General features: G+C 39.2%; 1 protein-coding gene across 1 annotated transcript in view; it reads right to left on the bottom strand.

The window, feature by feature from the left end:
- The window catches only part of eys (eyes shut homolog), a 334,776-nt gene that overhangs the window by 293,672 nt on the left and 14,576 nt on the right, over positions 1 to 26,528 (bottom strand). The window contains exons 3-6 of the mRNA XM_072669909.1: positions 23,045 to 23,241; positions 16,505 to 16,620; positions 12,648 to 12,762; positions 4,092 to 4,251 (exon numbers count right to left, since the gene is read on the bottom strand). Of these exons, the coding sequence (XP_072526010.1) occupies positions 4,092 to 4,251; positions 12,648 to 12,762; positions 16,505 to 16,620; positions 23,045 to 23,241 (588 nt within the window). The remainder of the gene's footprint in view (positions 1 to 4,091; positions 4,252 to 12,647; positions 12,763 to 16,504; positions 16,621 to 23,044; positions 23,242 to 26,528) is intronic.

The raw sequence follows: 26,528 nt of genomic DNA, 5'->3' as shown, positions 1-26,528 counted from the left end.
CAATCATAAACACTGTAAACACCGGCCCAGAGTGAAATCCTCTGAAGTTTGCTGCAAGACGGTAATGGCAGAACTGCACTGCCAGGTTCTCAGCACCATACGACTTGGGTTAACCTTCTGGAGCTTTCACACTAGGGGCCCCATCTTACACTCATGCTTGCCAACAGTCTATTTTCAGGCCTTCCGCCTGCCTCATTTAAACAGCAACGCTGCTTATGAATATATCTACTCTGATGGGCGCGATGGTCTCGAAATGAGGGGTGTTCAGTTCAGTTTTTGGAGTATTGCTGTGTATCTTGGCAACGGAAAACACAGGAGGAGCTCCGCTGACTGAAAACAGCCTAGACAGACGTTCGTTGTTCGTTGCAACACAGGCGCGTGCAACCCAGCACTCGTACACCCCCCCCACGCTTTACACCACTGAAATAGCAACCCGCCAAGGTCAGTCAGACCGCACCCGGCTCTTAAAGGTATGGTGAGAGACACACTGATTGGTTTATTACTGCACGTTATGCCCAACACACCCACCTATGATTAATTAAGGGATTCCGTACATGGCTTTTGTGCGTTTTGAGCCGAGCAAGGTGTCCTGTCGTTACAATAGCAAAGACACACAGACACGCCCCCTATAGTGTAAAAGCTCTTTTCTAGCCCCGGAGGCAGCCCACAGCACAAACCTCTGGTCCTCCTGAAATTGGTCTTCTCTGGTTCCCGGTGCCGCATGTGGGGTTGCAGGATTGGTTAATTTTGTCATGTGACTGTTTCGACTTAGCACTAGCATGGCTAAAAACCTTCTCCTATTAGAACGCCTTCTCATTTGGAGGTGTTCCTGCATGGTGACATTCCAGGACTCCAGAAAGCCCAGTTCTTCACTGCTTGAGTGTTTGTATCCAGGGAAAATAGTAAGAAGTGATACATGGAGGAACCTGGGTCCTACCATTTAGCAAAAAAAACATCATATGAAATTGCACAATTGATCCAAGGTTCAAATGGAATTCTTGACAAGACACTAACATTTTTATTGTTTTGACAAACTTCAGGCTAAATTTGGACCAAATCAGCTGGACTAAACCCAGTCTGTTTTCAACCCCATCTCTTTTTCGGGTTAAAGAAAGACGTCCATGACTGGGCAACCAGATTTAGCCCCCCAAAAAAACAACATCTGGTGCTGGGTGGGAGGCTATCTAGCTTTTCTAGGCATGTTGAAATGGTGGAACCAAAAGTGGTTCTTTGTGGGTTTAGCACTGGAGATTTGGCTTGTTAAAAACTGTGACGGCTGGGTCAGAACATCTCCAAAACATCAGGCAGGTCTTGTGGGGTCAGTATCTACCAAAACTGGTGAACCAGCAACAGGGTCATGGGTTCTTAAGGCTTACTGATGCTCATGGAGGTCCCACCTCACAACTTGCAGGATTTCGAGGATCGTATAGGGTCCCCCTCGAGCGGCCTCTGACCTCTAAAGGTGTCCTATGCTATCTGGCACCAACACTAACGCTAGTTACTGACCCCACAAGACTAGCCTGATGTTTTGGAGATGTTCTGACTGAGTAGTTTGGATCTGTTAACTCGATTCTCCAGTGTTAACCCCACAAAGAACCTTTGTTCAACTTTTGGTTCCACCATTTCAACATGTCTAGAAAAGCTAGACAGCCTCCCACCCAGCACCAGATGGACGTTGGTTTTTTTTGGACTAAATCTGGTTGCCCAGTCATGGACGTCTTTCTTTAACCCAAAAAAGAGATGGGGTTGAATATAGACTGGGTTTAGTCCAGCTGATTTGGTCCAAATTTAGCCCAAAGTGCTAAATTGCCCTAATATAACCATGCCAATAAGTTTGTAAAAACAATAAAAATGTTGGTGTCTTGTCAAGATTTACAAAGAATTTCATTTGTGCAATTTCATATGTTGTTTTTTTTTGCTAAATGGTAGGACCCAGGTTCCTCCATGCTGCCTCGTGCTGCATCTGACCTCTAAAGGTGCCCTATGCTATCTGGCACCAACACTAACGCTAGTTCTCGAGACTTCTGCTGAAGTCTTCAGCGACCTACCACTGAATTATGTCCCAGCTTTAAAAACATGCCAATGCAGAAGTGAAGCCATCCTGAGCATATGGAGCACTCACCGTCACCGTGACTAGGTGTGCATTTCAAAAGCTCCTCCTTGTTTGTTTGTGTTTGCCGTACACAAACAATCCCTCACGCAGACCTCACCGGCGCGAGAGCCATCGCCGAGGTTTGTTTACTTTGCTAGATTTACCGATGACATGTGGCTCTGACCTCTGCGTGCCCTTTGTTTTTCAGACATGATGAAGCGAATTACAGGATAATCCACTTAGGAAAGGCAATGTGTAAAGATGAGTAACGGGAAAGGCATGGCTTTAGGCAACAGGGCTCATTTGAGAAGAACAGAGGCCCTGGCTTTCATTCAACACTCGCAGCAGATGGCACGGCCAGGGAGTTGGAAACGCAATAAAATTTAAATGTAGGGTCGGTAGATAGCAGAAAGAACAGTGCTGAGGAGTACCAGGTTTCAATGGGAATCTACTGTACACTCTTCCTGTGCTTCCAATGCTGCTTTTTGAGAGTGTGGCATCATCTCTAGAGGATGTGTGCGCTTTAGGTAAAGCAACTACTATAACTTTTTAAGTGAACTTGCTGTTTGCTCTGTTTAGGTTTCTCCAGCTTGACCAGGGTCTCTATTACAGCATGGTATGGTTCTTCTATGGCATGGCTCAAATAAACCATTTGTAGCACAGTTCATCAGTTTAGACTAGGGGCCCTACCATAGCCATCTGTTGGAGAGCCGTAAACTGAACACCGCCCAGCATGATTTAGGGCCTGTCTGTGTGTCGTTGCGGTCATAACTGGAAAAGTTTGCCTGGTATGGCTCAAAACCCACAAAAGGCATGTATTAAGTCTCCTAATTAATCGTGGGTGTGTTTATTTTGGGCGCAACGTGCAATAAACCAATCATCACGTCTCTCGCCATTACCTTTAAGAGCCAGGGCCTGATTCAGGAATCCACCAATAACAGAGGAGAGACAGATGACCTTTACATTGATGCCATTTACTTGTGTTATAGAGGTAGGCCAAAATAGTGTTAGGAGTCTTGACCAATGACTCTTACTGGTGTAGAGTCTGGAGTGAAGAACTTGGAACAGAACCCTTACATCAAGTAAAGATTCTTCAAGCCTTCCAAAGCTTCGTCACACTGAGACACATCTCTATTACAACATGGTTCTTAATGGAACATAAAGCGGTTCTTAATGGCTTTGCTCAAAAAACCTTTTGTAGCACCTATATTTTTTAGGAGTGTAGATGTCCATCAGTCAAGACTGGAGGCGTATCATGGTCTAATGACCTAGTTAACCTAGTTTAACATAATCATGGTATCAAGCAACCTCTTAAAAACACATGGTATGATGGCAGCAGATGATAATTTCCTGATTTTTTTAAAGTTTGGGGTTAAAAAAGTGCTTTCCTGCATGTTGGAAATGTGTAGGCTAAATAATTACTGTTTTTTTTCACAGTCTAAATTATTTCTAAATGATTCCAAACTATTATTGTTTCAAATTATTATGAATTATACATTATTATTGTATTGTATTCATTTATTTATTTGTTTGTTTTTTATGTCTAATGTGGTGTTTAACCCATTATGCTCGGTGCTGTTCACTCTGTTTATTTTTCTAAGATTTGACCAGTGTTTCAACATTCCTTCTTCTGTAAAGTTGCGGTTTTGGAGTTGAGTTTTTTTGCTATGACTGCGATCAATTTTAAAAGGGCAAATTCTGATCTGCTTGGGTTGAGCACTGTAGCACCTTCTGCCTTACAGTTAAAGGAGCACATGTGGCGGGAGGGGACTTGCTCAAGAATAATTTTAGAGTGTATTAATACAATTTACATTTTTTTAAGGTTTTTAACAATTTTAACATGTAATGTAGCTCAGCTAGTCAGAAAACCTAGACCCGATGTCGATGGACACCAGACGCAATGTTTTGCACTTTGTATGATTGTAAGGCAGATTTAAAGTCTAGGAACATGGAAGGAACATGAACGCTGTCTGCTTTTAGAAGACACAAATCTGTTTACCTGTGTAGCCGGGGGGACAGACACATGTGTAATGCGGGGGTGCTGTTGGTTGACTCATGCTGACACATGTAGCTCCATTCAAGCACCTGTTTGGGTAGATTAGGCAAGCGTCCTCCACATATTGGCAAAGTTCCCCCGTCCACCCTGGAGCACAGAGACACTGTGAAAGGAGAGATTTAGGGTTAGCTGCACTGATAACAGAACTGCCTCACTGACTGGCTGCAGGGGGAAGGTGTAGAATATCTGAGTATTTGCTGATGCTGTAGACTTGTTTTCCATCAGGTCAAGTAATGAATGGATACATAAGTAGTTGGAGATAATAGATAGTTGGATGGAGAAACACATGGATGACTGGATGGATGGAGGAGCAGATTGATGATTGGATGGGATGTATGAACAGATGGATGGAAGGATGGATGAATAGCTGATTGGACAAATGGATGAATGGATGGATGACGGAAAGGACAGCTGAATGAATGATGGATAGATGGATGGAGGGATGAATGGGTGGATGATAGATTAATTAAAGGATACATAAGTAGTTGGAGATAATAGATAGTTGGATGGAGGAACACATGGATGGCTGGATGGATGGAGGAGCAGATTGATGATTGGATGGGATGTATGAACAGATGGATGGAAAGATGGATGAATAGCTGATAGTTGAATGAACAAATGGATGAATGATGGAAAGGGTAGCTGAATAAATGATGGATAGAATGATGGAGGGATGAATGGGTGGATGATGGATTAATGGATGCACCCATAAATAGTTGGAGATTGATGGTTGGATGGAGGAACAGATGTAAGGATGTAGGAACAGACTGATTTGATGAAACAATGGACGTCAAATTGATAAATAAGTAGTTAGAGTTAATAGATAGTTGGGTGGAGGAACACATGGATGGCTGGTTGAATGGAGGAGCAGATTGATGATTGGATGGGATGTATGAACAGATGGATGGAAGGATGGATGAATAGCTGATTGGACAATTGGATGAATGGATGGATGATGGAAAGGGTAGCTGAATAAATGATGGATAGATGGATGGATGAATGAATGGGTGGATGATGGATTAATGAATGGATACATAGATCATTGGAGAGATTGATGGTTGGATGGAGGAATGGATGGATGGCTGGATGGATGGATGGAGGAGTAGATTGATGATTGGATTGGATGTATGAACAGATGGATGGAAAGATGGATGAATAGCTGATAGTTGAATGAACAAATGGATGAATGATGGAAAGGGTAGCTGAATAAATGATGGATAGAATGATGGAGGGATGAATGGGTGGATGATGGATTAATGAATGGATACATAGATCATTGGAGAGATTGATGGTTGGATGGAGGAATGGATGGATGGCTGGATGGATGGATGGAGGAGTAGATTGATGATTGGATTGGATGTATGAACAGATGGATGGAAGATTGGATGAATAGCTAATTGGACAAATGGATGAATGGATGGATGATGGAAAGGGTAGCTGAATAAATGATGGATAGATGGATGGAGGGATGAATGGGTGGATGATGGATTAATGAATGGATACACAGATCATTGGAGAGATTGATGGTTGGATGGAGGAATGGATGGATGGCTGGATGGATGGATGGAGGAGTAGATTGATGATTGGATTGGATGTATGAACAGATGGATGGAAGATTGGATGAATAGCTAATTGGACAAATGGATGAATGGATGGATGATGGAAAGGGTAGCTGAATAAATGATGGATAGATGGATGGAGGGATGAATGGGTGGATGATGGATTAATGAATGGATACACAGATAACTGGAGAGATTGATGGTTGGATGGAGGAATGGATGGATGGGTAGAAGGATGGAGGAACAAATTGAATGCTATGAACAAATTGATAGCTAGAGTTTTAGGGATGGACGGATGAATGGGCGAATTGATGGATGGGTGGATGGATGAATAGCTGATAGCTAGATGAATAAATGAACGATTGATGGATGAATGATGGATTGCTGGATAGCTGAATGAATGAATGGATGGATGGGGGAAGGATGGAGGAACAGATTGAATGGATGAATTGATGGATGACAAATAGATAGCTAGAGTTCTCAAAGAATGATGGATATGTGAATGGATGGATGATTAATTAATGAAATATAATAAATAATGAATACATAGATAGAGATTGAATGGAAGTGGAAAGCTGGGTGGATGGATGAATAGCTGCTAGCTAGATGGATAAATGAATGATCGATGGATGGGTGATGGATGGATTGCTGGATAGCTGAATGATGTATTTGATTCAAATTTAGCTCAGTGCACAATGTTTCAAAGTGAGGGGCTCTGAATATTAAACGCCTGATGCAAATGATGAAAAGCCGTTTCAACTTTCGGCTTCTACGCTGAAAAGCTTTCATTTAGGTGGACTATCTGCCCAACGCCGCCTGAACTGCTCCTGCAACTTTGGGAGTTTTGGGAGCATCTATGCTGTAAAAGTTGCAGAAAACTGAAACATCATTGGTCTGAATTAACCTGACAAATGGCCTCATTTTCGCCTGACGTCGAGGATGAAGAAATCGCAGTGGTGCGGTTCATTTGCCCTGAACAGTGTCAATGTTTTGATTATGGCTGATGTTAATTAGGAGCAAGCCCACCAGCAGCCTACAGTCTAAGCACTGATTCAACAAACCTATCAGATCACAGCTGATGGAGAGTAATCTGCAGAGAAATATATGACCATCAAACAAAGACATCATGACAGCTCAATTCATAAAGCGAGGGGGGGGGGAGAAATGAGCTGGCTAATATACCAATACATGGAGAAAGGTGGAGGCCAAACCACAGTACAGGCCTAAATCTTGGTAATGCCTTACTGTATGGCACTGCTTGTAAGACTACATGACACATAAGTAGAGCATTACAAAGACTTAGGCCAGTGCTGTGGTTCAGCCTACAACATACCATCACACCATACCTGCTCCACCTTCCTCTATGTATCTTCTATGAAGCGGTCATGACGTTGGCCTACAAAGCCAGGAGTGGACCAGCATCTCTGTACTTGATGGTGATGGTCAAAAGTCCATCTGCACCAAGAGCCCTTCCAGCTTCAAGTACGGCTCAGCTCTGTCCTGCAGTCAAACACTCGCTGTCTTCAAACCCAGACTGAAGACCCTCCTCTTCTGAGAGTACTTGGGTGAAGAGTAGAGTATGTGGAATATTGTGTCTCCAGACTGACGTCTGCATTTAAAGGTATCCAAGCTTGGAGAGATCTTTGGGGCCTTGCTAATATATGCCAACGATCTAAGAGTATTTTCTGAGTATGTAAATGTAAATACTACATAAAGGCTTTTTCCAGTACACATGTACAAGTAGACGCCGTCAAGCTGACACTTTTGTCAAAACTCATTTGTTTGTTGTCTGGCATTAGGTCATGGCGTGACATTTTCAGGGATGAAATGACATAGAAAATTATGACAACTGACTTTATAGGTCAGTGTATGTCAGACTGAAATAATGCAGATGATCTGATGTAGCTTGCCAAGTCAGGCTGCAGAATCCGTGGCATAGTTTATACACATGTTCTCAGTGAAAACGAAAAAGTAATTCAACTTTAATTTCTTACAAAAGTTTGTTTGTTTGTCAGCAAAATTAAACATACTGCAAAAATCCTACTTTTATGATAAATAACACACACACACACACACACACACACACATATATATATATATATATATTCATATTCAAAGTAGATTTTTTTTGATAACTGTAAACAAAACCCAGTAAATTAAGTCAATTGTTATTTAAAGTCTATTCATATTTTAATACGTTATATTCTTCGTAAGTAATATACATTTCTTTTTAACAGAAAAATATAAAGTTTTAATACAGTAATTTTCTGCTTTCCTAAATGACATCCAGTTATGTAAAATTACAGTAATTTTCTATAATTAAACATCCGGCTGTCTGTTGTGAAGGGCCTGCGCTGACTTCTAAGAGTAATTCGATTTTCATTCACAGGATGCAAAACATACCCCATACGCCTCCTGTCCATCAGTTTCGTCTTTAAGCCACAATACTGAGGAGAATGTTCCTGTAGGCTGGGATTTCTGCCACTGCTGGTAGACCCGTATGACCGTCAGCTGCCATACACCTGCAGATTCAGCTACTTTCTTCACACTATGGCCTTTGGCCACGGCAATCACTCCTTTTAGCCAATCATTAGCCGATGGCTTTATAAATATTGCATATATAATGTTAGTTGAAAAACAAATGCTTGGTTAAGTTGTTAAAACTATTTTTACAGTACAAAACGATACCCCAACTTAAAAATTTCATAATAATAACCATTTAAAAATTATTAAAACTTAATTATTAAAACAAAAAATTCAATTGCATACAAAAATGTGACCAATAACCAATCACCATATTCCTGTGGATGTATCTGTAAAATTATTTTAATAAATAGCTCACATGGCAAACTGTTCCTAATCAGCAGAAATTAAGGTGGTCTCTATACAAAATGTTTTCCTTCACTGTAAAACTCTTGAACCTCCTTTTTCATAAGAGCACAATTATTTTGGAGTGCTTCAAACATCCTGGTTATGACTGCAATTTTAAAAAGTTTTCATTTTAGAACAGCAAGCCAACCTTAGGTAACCTGCTCTTCGGCCACTCTGGGTGCCCACTCGCTGCTCTCATGAGTAATGTGAAAGTTCTCATGCATTTATCAGAGGTCTTGGATCAGTGGGCATTTCACACATCTGCCTGTCTTACTAGTCGTTAAGCTAAATTGCCAAAGTTGAGTACTTGGAGTACTTGAGGTGAAGTGAAGTCTTAAATCACCCGGAAGATGGATAGTCATTTTCTAGAAGTCCATACACCGCCTCTCAGACGGCCAAATGTGGGAACCACCGTGTTCAGGTCAGCTGACATATGAGCTTGTTTACAAACCTTAAGGTGTTTTGTCAGGATATCCTCAGCATTTCAGGCTGGGTGACTTTAATATTAATATTATCTTATCATTGAAATTTAGAGCTTTAAAGGACAATTCATTGGACAATTGAGCCATTCATACATGTACTGTGCAAAGCATTTAAGTCTACTGATATTAGAATAAACACTAATAATAACACCTACAGAAGGTGGTGGAGGTTCTCCATCACGGTGTTCATCATTAGAACATCTTCAAAGTTCTCCTCATGGAGTCTAGTATAATTTGGAGTTCTCCTCAGATCAACACCTGGTTTGGGAATTCCTTTTGTTAAGCAGCCAGGACCTCTTTCTCCAATATAAGCAATGTCTGAAACAGTAATACTGGACAATATGCATGTCAGGATGCATCTCTTTCATCTGAAAGTTTAGAACTGCTGGTGATTACAGAGATTTCAAATGACAGCCAATTCAACACCATTCCCACAAACATCATCCAGGTGAATATTCAATTGAAAGAAGGTGATGAATGTGATCCCAGTTACATGCCCAGCTACAACCCCTTAAGAGGCCTATGGCCTGCTGGCGGGCCGAAATGTATTATTATTAAATTATTATACATTGCTGTTACCAAAAAACAGCTCAGTAACTACAGAGATCCCTGTAATTACTCAATAATACACCTTAGTGTGTAATAAGTATTTTTATGTTAAGAGGTTAACCCCTTAAAATGCCTAGGGTCCACCGTTTGTTATTATTATTATTATTATTATTATTAAGTGTTATTACAGTGTTATACAGTGTTTGTGTTATTACCAAAGAATAGCCCCACCTGTTTATACAGAGGTCCCTGTAATTACTCAGTAATACACCTTAGTGTGTAATAAGCATTTTTGGTAAGAGGTTAACCCCTTAAAATGCCTAGCGTCCACCATTTGTTATTATTATTAAGTGTTATTACAGTGCTATACAGTCTTATACAGTGTTTGTGTTATTACCAAAGAATAGCCCCACCGGTTTGTACATAGGTTCCTGTAATTACTCAGTAATAGTGTGTAATAAGCCTTGCTGTGTTAAGAGATAATGCCTTACACCACAAAAACTGGTGTTTTGATTTTATATCAAGTGGTTACAAATGAATAAAACCGAGGCCTAAAGCAGAGGCCTAAACCGAGGCCTAAACCGAGGCCTACACGTTTGGGCTAGACATGATTTAATATCTAGTAAAAATGAACCTTTATTACAACCCCATTAATTACGCCCCTCCGTTTAGGCAATCTGGAATACAAGGATAAATAAACACAATTCTTGCCAAAACAAATAAATGGAGAGAAAGTAATTGTGTTGATGTAGAAGTGTGTGTATATTTTATTCATGGGCGACCACTTCAGAATTCTTTAGAATCAAGAACCATTGCATCAGTGTGTTTTTCCTAGAGATTTAAAAGGGGTTTAAAGGACATCAAATTTACATGTGCAAATACAGATTCCCATCCAGACACCCAGTTCACATGATCCAGCAGTATACAGCTCGAGACGTCCTCACTGTTTAACGAATCGCATCCACAGAAATCAATGGAAATAAAGCACCTGTCTTCGTCTGATCCATAGCAAATACGAACTGAAATATCCATGGCCTGCATGCGAGAGGCTTTTGGCACATCATTCAACAGAGCAGATGAGGCAGGGAAAATGACAGTAAGATGATATTAAAATTGAGGAGTTTGACTAGGACTCCAGGACACGCGCATAAATCACAGAGCGCAGCCACTAACATGACAATGGCAAAACTGATACAGCCAAAATTGTTATAAATGAAGACTTGAGTAGATATGTATCAGCTGTCAGGGCACAATGCAGTTTGGTCTTATCAAGGCGCATTATTTGGCAAATCATTGATGCGTCTGGATGAGGGCAAGTGGGCCGACCGAGCGATGAAGCTCCGAGTTACGATGGGAGGGAGATATAACTCTTAGGATCTGCACAGTGCGTTTCCCACGGCTCTGGGAGACTGACAAATGGGCTTTTACTCAGTGAATCAGACAGTGCTGTTGTCTAAATCATGAGTCGTGTTTTTTTTTCAATTACAGCAACCCTTACGTCCGAAATCTACCACAATCTCACAGCCTTTTTTGTGACTGCCTGATTTTACAGTAATATTTGCAGCATTAAATTGTAGTTTGTAGAAGTAATTTGTAAATGGTTTGAGTGGATAAAATCTTCGTGGAATTTTCCAGATGTACCTCAGATAGAAAAGTCATAATCTGGACATTCACATAAGCATTAAATTAGGATTTAAATTAAAGGAGCCCAAAACAAACAAACAAACAAAACAAAAACTGCTCTTCAGATAATGCCAGATACTCTTAAAATAAAGAAAATATAATATAATATAATATGTTTAAAGAGATATTTTCCTAACATAAATGGAAGTCAAGGTTAAAATACTTTCCAGGTCCATATTAAGTCAAAAAACATTTTTTCTGTGACAGTGATATTATGGGTGATTAATTAAATTTTGAACTAAATTTGGATTAATTATTAGTAATAAAAATGTATACAGAATAATAAACAAATAATTATTTAGCAAATTCCTATAAAGATTGAACATCTTGTGCCTTTGGGAAGGTTTAGAAAGTAAAGTTTGGGTTCATATTTTCTGAAGTTTTAACCAGTGACTAGTGGTGTCCCTCAAGGCTGTGCTTTGGGTCCTTTCTTGTTCCGGTTATATGCAGTACTAAGCTTGTCCTATTCAAGTGGGATTGGTTTTGCCAGAGGCGGTCTGGCTAAGTAATTTGTAAATGGTTTGAGTGGCTCATTTAAACCAAGATAAAATATCAGTACTTGATGGCGACGGTCAAAAGCAGATCGGCACAAAGAGCCCTTTCAGCTTCAAGTATGGCTCGGCTCGACCCACGGAAGACGAGTGTCCAGACTTTTTTCTGTCCTGCACCGAAGTGGTGGAACGAACGTCCCCTGGGTGTCCGAACAGCAGAGTCCAACGCTCGCTGTCTTCAAACCCAGACTGAAGACCCTCCTCTTCTGAGAATACTCAGGCGAAGAGAAGAGTACTATGGTCTCCATGTTGACTTGTGCTTAGTAGAGCCTAAGATTAGAGGGTCTTTGAATTTTTAGTCTGAGGTTATGCTTGGGTAAACAGTGAAGCTCTTTTGTAAGAGGCTCTGCTAAATGCCGTAAATGTAAAACAGATCTGAGGGCCCAAATCTCCAGGGGGGGCAAAACTTCTGCATGGTGTACACTGCTAAATAATATGTGTCAAGACGATTGTTTCGGCTTCTACAGACTTAACAATTGTACCAGGGGTGTCCAAAAACTTTTGCATGTCACTGTACATTACTGTTCTACTGTAACAGAGGCCATGACATCATTAACCTCGCCAAACCACCCAGAGTAATGAAGTTCTAACACACAGTGCATTTCCCCAAAAGCATTTTCTAGCACCTGGAAGAGCAGCAACAATCGAATTACCATCATCCTCTTTTTCTCTCTCTCCACAGAAACAGCCTTCCAGCATCAACCCTCCCTACATGGTGCCCAGTTCAGCACATGTACAGTAAGACTTTTCGTCCTGTTTCTTCGCAAGTATTTCATTAGTTGACGCCCATATTAGGTTACTTACATTATATCCGCCAATTAGGCTGAGGCACGATCCTTCATTGGAGCAGTTAACAGACAGCAGCCTGCAGTAGTCAATTATAGCTTCGCAGTTCTTCCCGGAAAAGCCTCTGAGGCATCTGCACAGAGATGGCATTAGGGTTGGCATTAGGTTTGGCATTATGTTGAGTCCTGTTTGCATGCAGAGATTTCACTGGGTTACGCCACAGGGGTGAGCTTCAGAACACCAGACAACTTCAGTTTGATTGCTTTAGACATAACAGAACAAAAATGACGAACCACAAACCATTATTTGATATGCTGACATGTTCAGAGAATTATTGCATTATGACTGTATATTAGAAATTCTTTAATATTACAAAAGTGGAAATGAATAATATATATAAAAATAGAAATTTAAAAAAGAAATTTTTAATCTGTAGTCAACTGAACTACACTTTTAGTAAGTTGGAAATCACTTGTCTTATTAACCCCTTAGACCCTGTATTTAAACCCACCCTTCATAGCTATATTACAATCATAACTAGCATGAATTTCATAGGCCCCAAAAGAGAGCCCTGTGGGACTCCGCGAGATACGTCAATCACTTGATTTGCAGTTGATATGCTGACATGTTCATAGAATTTTTGCATTATGACTGCATATTAGAAATTCTTTAATATTACAAAAATGGAAATGTCTAATATAAATAAAAATAGAAATTTTAGGTTTGGTTTTATAGTAAATTAAATTTATTTATATAGTGCTTTTTCAACTGATGTCACAAAGCAGCTTTTATACAATCAGTAATTAGTAAAACAAGAAATGAACAACATGAAAAGACAAAATTTGAGACCCCCAGTGAGCAGCCAAGGACCACAGTGGCAGGAAAACGTCCCTCGGAGCTGGAGAATGAAACCTTGGGAGGATTTAAGACTCATAAGAGGGACCCAACCCATCCTCCTCTGATCAGAACTATTGATAAATTATTGATAAAAGTCACAAAACCATCTAAACTGCTCAGGTGTGCAACATATTCATAATCATAATGCAGTATAACTTAATATAGTCATGGCAGTGACGGTCAGAGTAATGATGGGTAATAGTGATAATATTAATAGTGGCAGATAATTAAGAGTCCATTTAGCACGCCAAAATACAGGAGATAATAGAGCCAATCAGCCAGAACATTAGTACTAGTGACAGATGAAGTGAAAAACATTGATTATCTTCATCTACAGAGGCTCCTGTCAAAGGGTGGATCTATTAGGCAGTTCTTGAAGGCGATTTGTTGGAAGCAACCAAGCTAACATGCCCATATTGGGCCCATTTTGTCCACAGGTTCTATGTTGGCCTCACATTTGTGTTGAAGGGTCGATTTAAATCCATGATCTCTTGAGCCTCTTGATAAGCAGGCAGTTAGACAGTCGCTCCACTTTAGAGCCGTAAAGCTGTGTACATTTCTGTGTCTGAGAAAGAAGGGAATGTTCGTATGTGGTGTAAATTTCACAGCTCTAGACCGGCCCTACGGTCTAACTGCTGTTCATCAAGTGTGAGGAGGCCATCGGTTCACATCCCAGCAAAGAGCTCAGTACTTTTCTCCTTAACAGTAAAGGTCCTACTATGATAACTCTCTGCTGCTTTACATTAAAAATGTCATTCTTCTCGCCTGCCACAAACGATGATGACTGTATAAACTCTCTCTCTCTCACACACACACACACACACACACACACACACACACACACACACACACACACACACACACACACACACACACACACACACACACACACACACCCTCCTCATTAATCCCCCCCTGTCATCCTTTACCTCTCTCAGGGTTTTTAATTCACTTTTTTTCACTCCATCTCTTCCGATTGTCGTTCAGTCTGAGAGGCTGTTTGAATTTATGGACTGGAGTGATCTTTGCCATTATGGCCCTGAGAGATGTACAGCAGGAGATAAGCGAAGCAATAGCTCTAAAAAGCCCCTCAGAATCCACCAGCCTCGGCGAGAGCTAATAAAGCACCATTCTTTGTCATTTCGCCTCTCGTTATCAGTAAAAAGCCATTCAAATACTGTCACATGACGGGGGACAAAAGCTCCCTTTTCGTACCTGTAGGGATATTGAGTTGTGGTTATACTGTATCTTTTCAGAGTCTTATGAGCAAAACGTACAGGTGAGACGTTAATACTATTAAAGTGAAAAGAAGATCATTTACTTGTCAGAAATGTGACCATTAAACACATCTGCAGGTAGAACTGAGAATTTGAAGCTATGCAATAGTAAAGAGATGATATGGGAGAAAAACTATATAAATAATAAATGTGTATGTAATTATTGATGTATATAATAAATAATTAAGGTCAGAAGAAAACGCCAGTAAAGGTCCGTAATTGTTAAATGACCTACTGGCCTAAACTGTAGTCAACTGAACTATACTTTTAGTATAGTTTAAAATTTGGAATCACTCATCTTATTAACCCCTCAGACCCTGTATTTAAACCCACCCTTAATTATATTACTATCATAACTACATAATTCAATAACATGAATTTTATAGGCCCCAAAAGAGAGCCCTGTGGGACTTCACGAGATATGCCAAACAGTTGATTTGCAATAGTTTCTGCTTTAGGATTACTATACAACAATAAAAAGGATAAAGTAGAATAGATAAAAATCATACCCAAGACAATTTTAGACTGTGAACTGTAAGACGTTCTGCATAATATATATAATAGAATTATACTATTATAATTTATTTATAAAAACACTAACTTTAAGTTCAGTTTTCTGCCTCAAAATTGAGCTATTTTATTATATATTTTTATAATATATATATACATATACATATATACATATATATATATACATATATATATATATATATATATATATATATATATATATATACATATGTATATATATACATATATATATATATATATATATATATATATATATATATATATATATACATATATATATATATATATATATATATATATATATATATATATATATATATACACACATACATACATACATATATATATATATATATATATATATATATATATATATATATATATAAAAATTGTAATTATACTATTATAACTTATTTATAAAACACTAACTTTAAGTTATATGCCTCAAAATGTAGTTATTTCATTATACATTATTTATTTTATTATTATTATAATTTTATATTTTTGTATATATTTTTATATAATACATTTTATATATTTTTTTTATATAATATGTTTTTATCACACTATTATAATTTATTTATAAAACTAACTTTAAGTTAAGTTATCTGTCTCAATTATTTTAGTTATTAGTAGTCTGTCTTAGTTATTTTATTATATTTTTTATTAGTGTGTATATATATATATATACATACATATATACACACACACACACACACACACACACACACACACACACACACATATATATATATATATATATATATATATATATATATATACACATACATACATACATATATATATACACATACATACATACATACATACATACATATATATATAGATAGATAGATAGATGGATAAATGTAACATTCTAGATGTTACGCTGCTTTCTCAGTAAATATACAATCATCTAACATTCTTTCTGAACTCTGTAACAGTTATTCCAAACTTTCAATTTTCAGTAAATATGACATATAAATATAATAACAGCAAAAAACAATAAGAATTTCTTATTGAAAAGCTGTTGACCGGTTGGTTAGAAGATCTCCTGTCCTTTACTGAAAGCTTAAACAGTAACTGTAAACACTAAGCTCCTGTGAGAGGAGGCCAAGAAATTAACCAGCACATCACAGTAGGTACAGGAGGTACAGAAGGTACGCCTACCTGCAGTAGTACTGGTCTCCTCTCGCCATGCAGCTGCCGCGGTTCAGACAGGGAGACGGGTTGCATGGTCCCCTCTGCTCCCTGCAGTCTGGGCCTGAACACACACATGTGGAGTTCTGCACACCCAGGAGAAAGAGAGAGAGAGGGAAAGAAGGTGACTTGATGGCCTGGGCCACACTGAGGTGAGCTAGATCAGCCGTGGTGATGGAGCACAGATAGCTGGGTGAGGCTTTAACCAGCTGAGAGTGAGGGAGTGAAAAGATGGAGTTAATGAAGAGGATCTGGTGCAAACCAATGGTAATGGAGATCACGGTCAGTGGACTGGTGGTGTAATGTTAGAGATGCACAGATGAGTATTTCTGGGCAAAAGTGATGACCAGTCTTTAACTTGATCAACAACAACAAACGCTGCTCTGTATTTTACCCAAATCATGTTTATATCATTTACTGATATTTAACAAAACCACAGATTAATAATATAATTAAAAAAATAAATAATAATTAAAAATCAGTTCAGATGAACAAGTTTAAAAGTTAAGTTGTGCATTTACCAAAAAAAAAAGTTTAATAAAAGTTTAATAATAATAATAATAATAAATATGATATTTTCCTTCTTTTTCTGCTTGCTACCCACTGTCTGTATAAAAGGCTGTAGTGATGAGCTAAAAGAGTCTAGTAAAAAAAGTAGCTATTGGGCCCAAATGGGTTAAATCACTATATGAAAATACAGTATTGCCCACAAATGAACTGTAAATAAAAGCTATGGATTATTGATTAATTGGTAAATTAGGAAAAGGTTGATTTATTGACTAATCAATAGATTTGATAAAGTTCTGGATTATTGATTAATTGGTAAATTAAAGATTAGATTTCCTAATTAAACAATTAGTTAAACATTTAGATAATTGATTAATTGTTACAATAGTTACACATTTGATTTATTAATCAGTCAATATATTAATTAAACATTTAGATGATTGATTAATTGGTACATTTGTTTTGATTGTTTTTAAATGGTCAATTACTTTACAAGTTTAGATTAATTAAATTGTTGTATTAAAGGTTTGGATTATTGATCATTTCATACATTTAATTAAATAAATGAAAGTAGTTTGATTAATTATATTAGGTAAAGATTGGATTATTGATTATTTTGTACATTCATTTATGATTATTTATTAAATAAATGATTATTTATAACATTAGTTAAATGTTTGAATTATATATTAATCTGTACATCAGTTAACGGTTCAGATCACTGGTTAAAAAGCACAACCATTCACATTATATTAAGTAAATATTTAACATTAATTAGTAGATTTCAGGAGCCACTTGAGCAGAGAAGACTAGAGCAGACGTATTTAATTAAGACTCATTTCATTTAGTTCATAATCTGCACACAGTCGATCTGCCCCTGATAAATATCTTCCACCCCTGTTCATCATCCCCAGCCCTGCTGCCCTGGGTGAGGCGGGTCTGTAAACAGACGAGAGAGAAGGAGCCGCACAGAGAGAGACCAGTCATTAGCCAGCTCTGCTCTTCAAACTCTGCCTAACTGATCCTGACATCAATACTGTTTTCAGGCCTGGCCGTTCAAAGGCAAGCCGTACAGAACAGGGCCACGGTGCCAGACGAGAAGAATATGGAGCCGCCTGCTGAGGGTGGACTTAGCATAGGTGCCGCGACAGGAACAGGCTTATTTCATTTTCATACAGATGAGCTTCTTCAGGAGCTGCCACAGACAGACCTAATCAATGCAAAACAGATCAATTTACACACTGTGTGTGTGTGTGTGTGTGTGTGTGTGTGTGTGTGTGTTTTCTGACCTGGGAAACCTCAGAAACAGGACCAACCTACTTGTAAAATATTGCATTTAAGTTTTTGTAATTATCCCACTGCAGGCAAATGTTTGGGTACCTTTGGTGAAATTACATTCCTAGTTATTTTCCTTTCTTCAGAAAAGGTATTTCATGACAAGGCCGCAGGATAGGTTACATTAGGTGACTCATGCTTGTGCAAGATTTTGCCACGACTTCCACAGTTCCCCTTAACAGACATTGCTCAATGGCATTGTGGACGGTGCTAACTGTTGGAGGTAGGAGGAGCTGGTTCTACAGCCTCTTCCTGTTTTTTGTATAGCCTCAGATGCTAAAAGGAGCCCATGAATGTGTTGAGAGTTAGCACAATGCTAGAAGAGTCATAGAACTGATTATGCTTTAAAATTGTCATCAGCTAAAATATCCATGGTGGTTGAGTATTTGCACAATGCTGAGTTTTGTAGTTGTCTATGCATTTATTCTGAGATGTAACTAATATTAAACAAATAAAAACAATTAAATTTGAATGAAACGATTCTTAAACCCCCAGATTTATCTTTATGAGTTAATAGAAAATTATATATATATATATATATATATATATATATATATATATATATATATATATATATATATATATATATATATAAATAAAACAAATAAAACACACACACAGAACATTGTTTTTCTATTTTCTCTGAAGCTATTAAAAATATTAAATATATGTAAATGTATGTAACTAATAGCAGAGGCATAAACAGTTTTATTAGTACTTATAGATAGTTACATACAGATAATACATGTGGGATATATTAGGAATGGGGGGGGGGCGCGCAATATGAGCCACATATGTTGTGCCATCATATTTCTGTTATTATAATATTATTAATGATTAACAATAATAATATTATTATTATTACTACTACTACTACAAATAATAAACAATAAATACTACTACTACTAATTATAACAATAATGACTAAAATACTGCTACTACTACTACTACTACTACTACTAATAATAATAATAATGATGATGATGATGATGAGGATACTGACAATATACAACAATAGATACTACTACTACTACTAATAATAATAATAATAAAAATAATGATGATGATGATGATGATGAGGATACTGACAATATACAACAATAGATACTACTACTACTACTACTGATAATAATAATAATAATAATAATAATAATGATGATGATGAGGATACTGACAATATACAACAATAGATACTACTACTAGTACTACTACTAATGATGATGACGTTAATAATATACAACAATAGATACTACTACTACTACGCCAATGTGTAAAATGAATAATAAAAAGAAAATACAATAAATATATAAATTTAATAATAATAATAATAATAATAATAATAATAATAACAGCAATAACAATTATTCTTATTATTATTATTATTATTATTATTATTACAAATAAAATAAAAATATTTTATATATATTTATTATAATGAATAATAATAATAATAATAATATGATATTTTCCTTCTTTTTCTGCTTGCTACCCACTGTCTGTATAAAAGGCTGTAGTGATGAGCTAAAAGAGTCTAGTAAAGCTTTGCATCACTTAATTATGATCAGTCTTGTGTTTAGCTCGTCTTTAAGGTGGAGCTGATTTACTGTTTTCAGGCTCATCACGAGATATTATGTGCATACGCCAATTCTATGCTGCTGTTGGAGCTGCAAACGGGAGGTCAGCTCCATATCGAGGCCTATGGGTTTAGAATGGGAGGTCATAAAGGCTCCTGTAGGGGTCACGTGTAGGTGTCCCAATACTTTTTAATGCATATAGTGTATGTATGACTATACATCCTGACAGAGTGTGAAAACGAGTTTGTGTGTGATGTAAGCAGTCAGGTTTTACTGCCCCTGCTTTCGAGTGATTCAATCTGCTCCTGGGATTCACGACTGGCCTCATGTGGCAAATATAACGACACTCTGAAGGTCACCCGAGACAATTAGTCCCTCATTGTGGCATTCCTTTCTCCAATTCACTTTCAGTCATAATGGCGGAGAGCACCTCCCATTCCAAGCTGAACACAGGGCTACCTAACGAGGCCCGTCTGATAAAACGTCTACCACTGAGAACACAGAGACCAACAGCAACGCTGTCTTTAGACGAGCCTGATTTCCGTCTGCCACCTGAATATGCAACAGATTGCTCCCCAAAAATAAATAAATAAACAAACAAGTACATAAAAAAAACTAGTGACAAATGCCTCCTCATTTGCCTATCAAAGGCGAGAAATTAATTGTTGTAACCTCGTAAGCTGATCCTGCTTCAAAGGTGGCTTGTCAATTTGCATGTGGCATTTTCTTTTAATCATTATCATTATCATCATCTCTGCAGCAGAATAAAAAAAACAGCAGTGAAGCTGGTCCTGGATCAGATCATCTATACTGGCTGGCATACTGCTCACACAGTAACATGGGTTGCTATGTGGTCACTAGGGTAAAACTGTTTTTGCGAAGTAGTTGCTATGGTACTTCACAAGGTTGCTATGTTGTTGCTAAGTGGTTGTTACAAATTTCCTTGGTGTCTGCTATTGTTTCCCAGGTGTTTTTATAGGGTGTTGCTAACTGATCGCTAAATAGATGCTATGGTGTTGCTAAGTGGTTGCAATGGTATGCGCCATGGAGTTGCTAACTAACTGCCAGGCAGATGCAAAGGTGTTGCAATCATGGTTGTGATGGTATTTTAGCTGCCAAGTAGTTGCTAGGTGGCTGCTATGGTGTTTCTAGGTGGTTGCAGTGCCATCCCAGGTGTTTACTATAGTGTTGCAATGGTGGATGTGATGGTCTTTCTGGTGGTTGCTCAGGTGTTGCCAAGTGGGAGCTGTGTGTTTATTAGGTGGTTGCTTGGTGGCTGCTATGTTTATCCCAGGTGTTTGCTATGGTGTTGCTAAGTGGGTATTTGGTTGCTGCTATGGTTCTGCTAGGTGGCTGCAGTGCCATCCCAGGTGTTTACTGTGGGGTTGCTAACTGATTGCTGATTAGATGCAAAGGTGTTGCAATTGTGGTTGCAATGGTATTTCAGGTGGTTGCTAAGGTGTTTCTAAGTTGGTGCTGTGTGTTTATCAGGAGGTTGCTTGGTGGCTGCCATGTTATCCCAGGTTTGCTATGGTTTTGCTGGGTGGTTGCAATGGTATGCTGGGTGTTTACTATTGGCTTTCTAACTGCTAGGTTGCTATGTTTTTTTAGCTGGTTGTGCTGGTATTTCAGCTGCTAAGAAGTTGCTAGGTGGCTGCTATGTTATCCCAGGTTTGCTATGGTGTTTCTAGGTGGTTGCAATGGTATGCTGGATGTTTACTATTGCCTTTCTAACTGCTAGGTTGCTATGGTATTTCAGCCGCTAAGATGTTTCTAGGTGGCTGCTATAGTGTTTCTAGGTGGTTGCAGTGCTATACCAGGTGTTTTTCCCAGATTGCTAACTGACTGCTGAGTAGATGCTATAGTGTTGCAATGGTGGAAGTGATGGTATTTCAGGTGGTTGCTCAGGTGTTGCTGAGTTTATCCTAGGCATTTGCTATGGTGTTGCTAAGTGGGTGTTTGTTGGCTGCTTTGGGTGTGTGCTATGGGGTTGCTAGCTAACGGCCAGGCAAATGCAAAGGTGTTGCAATCACAGTTGCTATGTAATCCCAGGTGTTTACTACAGGGTTGCTAACTAACTGCTAGGCATATGCTAATGTGTTGCATCCGTGATTGTGCAGGTATTTTTAGGTGGTTGCTTAAGTGTTACCAGTTTTTTTTTGTCAAGAGGTTGCTTGATAGCTTCTATGGTCTACTACAGGGTTGCTAAGCAATTCCTCAGTGGTTGTGATGGTGTTCCACACAGTTGCTTTGGTGCTTGTGATGGCATTTCAGGTGGTTGCCCAGGTGGTTGGTCCTAGGGTGATTGCTGAGGTGTTCCTAGGTTGTGTCAACGGTTACATTTTACATTTTTTATGGCATTTAGCTGACGCTCTTATCCAGAGCGACTTACAAGGTTACTCATATTACAAAGGTGGGTCAGTGTAGTGTAGTGGAGTCTCGCCCAGTTACTCTTATTGGTGTAGCGCAGCATAGTCACCCAGACCGGGAATCGAAACCCAGTCTCCCACATGGTGTGGTAGCTCACTGGCAGGTAGTGGTGTTATCTGTTGCACCACAATGGTTGATGCTCAGGTGATCTCAGGTGGTGATGGTGATGTGATGTTGCCATGTGGATGCTGTGGTACCTCATGTGGTTGGCTGGGTGTTAATGGTGTAGTTGCATTATTGTGAGATAAGAACGGGGGAGTGCAGAAACTGTATGTCTGATCAAAGCGTGGTTTACAAGCCCGAATCGTACATTTCAGGAGTTGGCACGATGCCAAGTTCTCAAAAAAAAAAAAAAGTGTGGGAGGACTTACCTGACAAAAATCTGGCAGCAAAAAAATCTAAATCTTAATCGCATATCTATACTGAGTGCGTTACAATGTTCTATGAACCTTCCCAAAACAAAAAAAACGACGATTCATTGAACAGTTCAAAATTCATTTAAACCAAGAGTCATTTTGAGCTCAAAAACAAGCTGGTAATTTAATGAGTCATTCAATTAATATCCCAACTACTCTCCTACATACCCTGATATATTTAGCAATTGTGCTTGAATTCACTCAACACTGCTCTGCCCACACAACTGACAGAGAAAGCTGAAGCTCACAGGTTGGTCGATGGTGCACGCTTGCTCTTGCTGGCAGCCGAGTGCTGCGCAGGACTGGTCGACTTCTGTGTCGCAACTGGAGCCGGTGAAGCCTTCCGGGCACGTGCAAACGTACGTCTCTCCATTTTCTTCACACTCGCCTCCATTCCTGCACGGGTTGGAACCACAGGGGCTCCTCTTTTGGGCGCAGAAAGTACCTGCAAACAAAAACACAGACATAAACACCAAACACGGCTCGTCCCTTTCGACTAAACAAGCATAAAGAAAGAGAGATTTCTTCTTTACACTCGCAAAGGAACGACCACTATTCGTAGCTTCTGCAGTTTTATGATAAATGGTGCCGCAGCGCAAAAGCCAGCGCTTTCATGTGTGGAGTTAATGAATGGCTCCGTTTTTCTGTTTTTTGTCAAAAGCGTCTATTTTTGGGTTGAGAGGTTATGATGAAAGGCAGAGTCAGAGTTAGTGTGATGTTGCCTTCAAAAGCAATGACTTTCAAACAAATAAAAAACACTCGCAGGGGAAATAAGCCCGGCAACAATCAAACAGGAACTGTTTTGCAGCTGGTGCGATGCATTTTTCATGTTGGTGGAGATAAAAAAGCAACAAACTCTCTTGAAAAGCCATGTTCTTCCAGGATGTTCTTGGAAGTGCAGGGACCGCTACATACATACAGAATTGCCAAAGTCAATTTGTGAGGACAACACATTGTTGGATACAGAGGCTCGACAGTGGAGAACTGGGTTTATCTTGGGATGGTTAAATAATGAGGGCAAACCCTGAACCTCAAACCCTCAACCACTGCTGTTCCTCCTTCAAAAGAACAGCCAACAGAACCAAAACAGCTGGCCAATTCCAAAACCCCACAACTCCTCAAAACTACAACTCTGTTCTTGAAGGTGATCATTGGTGTTAAAAGCAGGAGACACTTTCACGAGAACCAAACTGTGATGTTCTAGATAGACGACTGGGTCAGAACATCTCCAAAACATCAGGCAGGTCTTGTGTAGTGTTCCTGGTATGCAATGGTCAGTACCTAGGAAAAGGTGCTATTTGGAAGGACAACCAATGAACCAGCAGTGCCCAAGGCTCACTAATGCTCAAACTTCTTACAGGATTTGAAGGATCGGAGAGACGCCAGGTACTACAGGACACCTTCAGAGAACTTTTGGAGGCAGGAGGTTTTAATTTTTTGGCTGATTGTTATATGAAGTATGCTTATTATTATTATTATTATCATCATCAGATTCAGTCCAACTTCATAACATTTGTTGCAACTGGTTCATTTCTCATTTTCAGACCACTAAAATCTACATTGTGACACACTGTGTATCATTATTATTTATTAATTATAATAATAATAATAATTATTAATATTATTATTAAACAGCACTGTTAAACTGGTGGCCAATTCCAAAAACCCATAACTCCTCAAAACTATATCAGGTCACAGACTTGTTATATATATTGTTCCCCCTTTGAAATGTACTGCTAGAGAATGCTCTAGTCAAAGCTGGAGAAGTGGTCAAGTGACAGTGACTTCAGGAGAATATGATGTTGTTGAGATGAGCTGGAGAGCAGCTCACCAGTTCCAGATATCTGCTAGAAGATTTTGGTAGGAGGCTCCAGGCCTGGTCACTGTGGCAAAAACTGGGAGGGGGTCAAACAGGGATCCACGGCGGATTAAAGGTCAACACTAGCTGAACCAAACTGGAGGTAAACTCACATTAGGAGATATAGACTGGCTTATTTTTATTTTATTTTTTTACCGGCAAGACTTGAGAAAGACAAAGCAAATGAGGCTAAAAGCTAACCTGGCAACAGCACATTGCGCTGAGAGGACACCGAGAGAGGACAGCAGCTCTATCCGGTAAGACTCGGGACTAATTGCAGTGTTTTTGTGACAGTTAGTTAAAACTATGTTATGATATTATATGTGGGATCACTGAGCCCTCACCTGTGCAGTAAACCAGCCAACCAGAGCCAGAAAAAAAGCTGGTTTCTTTAGGGGGTAAAATAACAGGGTGGTAAACAGGGTTGTTAAACGACTTCAAGCATTTTTCACTCCAGCCAAAGCCACATACTTGCAATTTGTCTTTTGGGAATTCTCAGAAATGTTCCCAGAAGTGTTCACACCAACAGCCCAGCAAAATCTTAACGGCTTGTGGTGGGGAAAGATCTCAGTGCTGTATTTGTTTTCTGTGCAGCGAGACTCTGTGTGGCTGTGTTTTTTTTTTTTTTTAAATATAAATAAGAGTGTTAGCTTTGCTCCCAAACAAACGGCTCACGGCATCTCAGAGTCTCTTTGTTCATGTATAATCATCTCCCAGTCACTGCGTGGCTAGAAATAAAAGGCACGACAGACGCTTTAATCAATAATTGAGCTCAAGTTGAAGACGACCTCGGCGGTGGCAGGTAGCCAAACCATGCTCAGCCTCGCCACAAGTTCCTGAATGAAGATGAGCGGTCAAGTTTTAGAACATCACTGACGACTGCTCTAGAGAATAAAACACACCACGACTGAGAGCGGCGTCTCATGGTTGTTCTTCGGCCTCATGAAAAATGAGCGCATACAAATGAGAGTAGACTCCCCTCCCATTAAAGCAGGAATTGTGACGCTTGTTACTGCATACGGGACTTTTGCTGCCAATTAAACTATTGATTATTTCAATTATTAATTTAACTGAACATTGAACACAGCAGATTGATTTGACGCTGGCCTACAAAGCCCAGAAAGGACCAGCCAGCCCCTCCGTACTTGATGGCGATGGTCAAAAGCCGATCCGCACCAAGAGCCCTTCCAGCTTCAAGTACGGCTCGGCTCGACCCGCCATCCTTTAAGATCCACAGAAGACGAGCGTCCAGACTTTTTTCTGTCCTGCACTGAAGTGGAGGAACGAACTTCCCCTGGGTGTCCGAACAGCAGAGTCCAACACTCACTGTCTTCAAACCCAGACTGAAGACCCTCCTCTTCTGAGAGTACTCAGGCGAAGAGAAGAGTACTATGGTCTCCTTACTGACTTGTGTTTAGTAGAGTCTAAGATTAGAGGATCTTTGAATTATTAGTCTATTTAAACTAGCTGAGGTTTTCTTGGGTAAATAGCAAAGCACTTTTGTAAGTCGCTCTGGAGAAGAGCGTCTGCTAAATGCCTTAAATGTAAATGAACAATAGCATTCATGTGTTTATTGGTAAACAAAAGATTTATGTGGTTCCAGTGGCCCCTGTTAAAGGGTGGATATACATATTAGGCAGCAAGTGAACAGTCAGTTCTTCAAGGTACACTTTGACAAGAACCAAACTGTGATGTTCTAGATAGACGACTGGGTCAGAACCAAATCTCCAAAACATCAGGCAGGTCTTGTGGGGTGTTCCTGGTATGCAGTGGTCAGTACCTACCAAAAGTGCTCCAAGGAGGAACCAATGAACCAGCAGTGCCCAAGGCTCACTGATGCTCAAACAACTTACAGGATTTGAAGGATCGGAGAT

Source organism: Salminus brasiliensis, chromosome 24, assembly GCF_030463535.1.
Source record: "Salminus brasiliensis chromosome 24, fSalBra1.hap2, whole genome shotgun sequence".
In the NCBI taxonomy this organism is placed as follows: Eukaryota; Metazoa; Chordata; class Actinopteri; order Characiformes; family Bryconidae; genus Salminus; species Salminus brasiliensis.
This window is presented reverse-complemented; position numbering and strand designations above follow the sequence as displayed.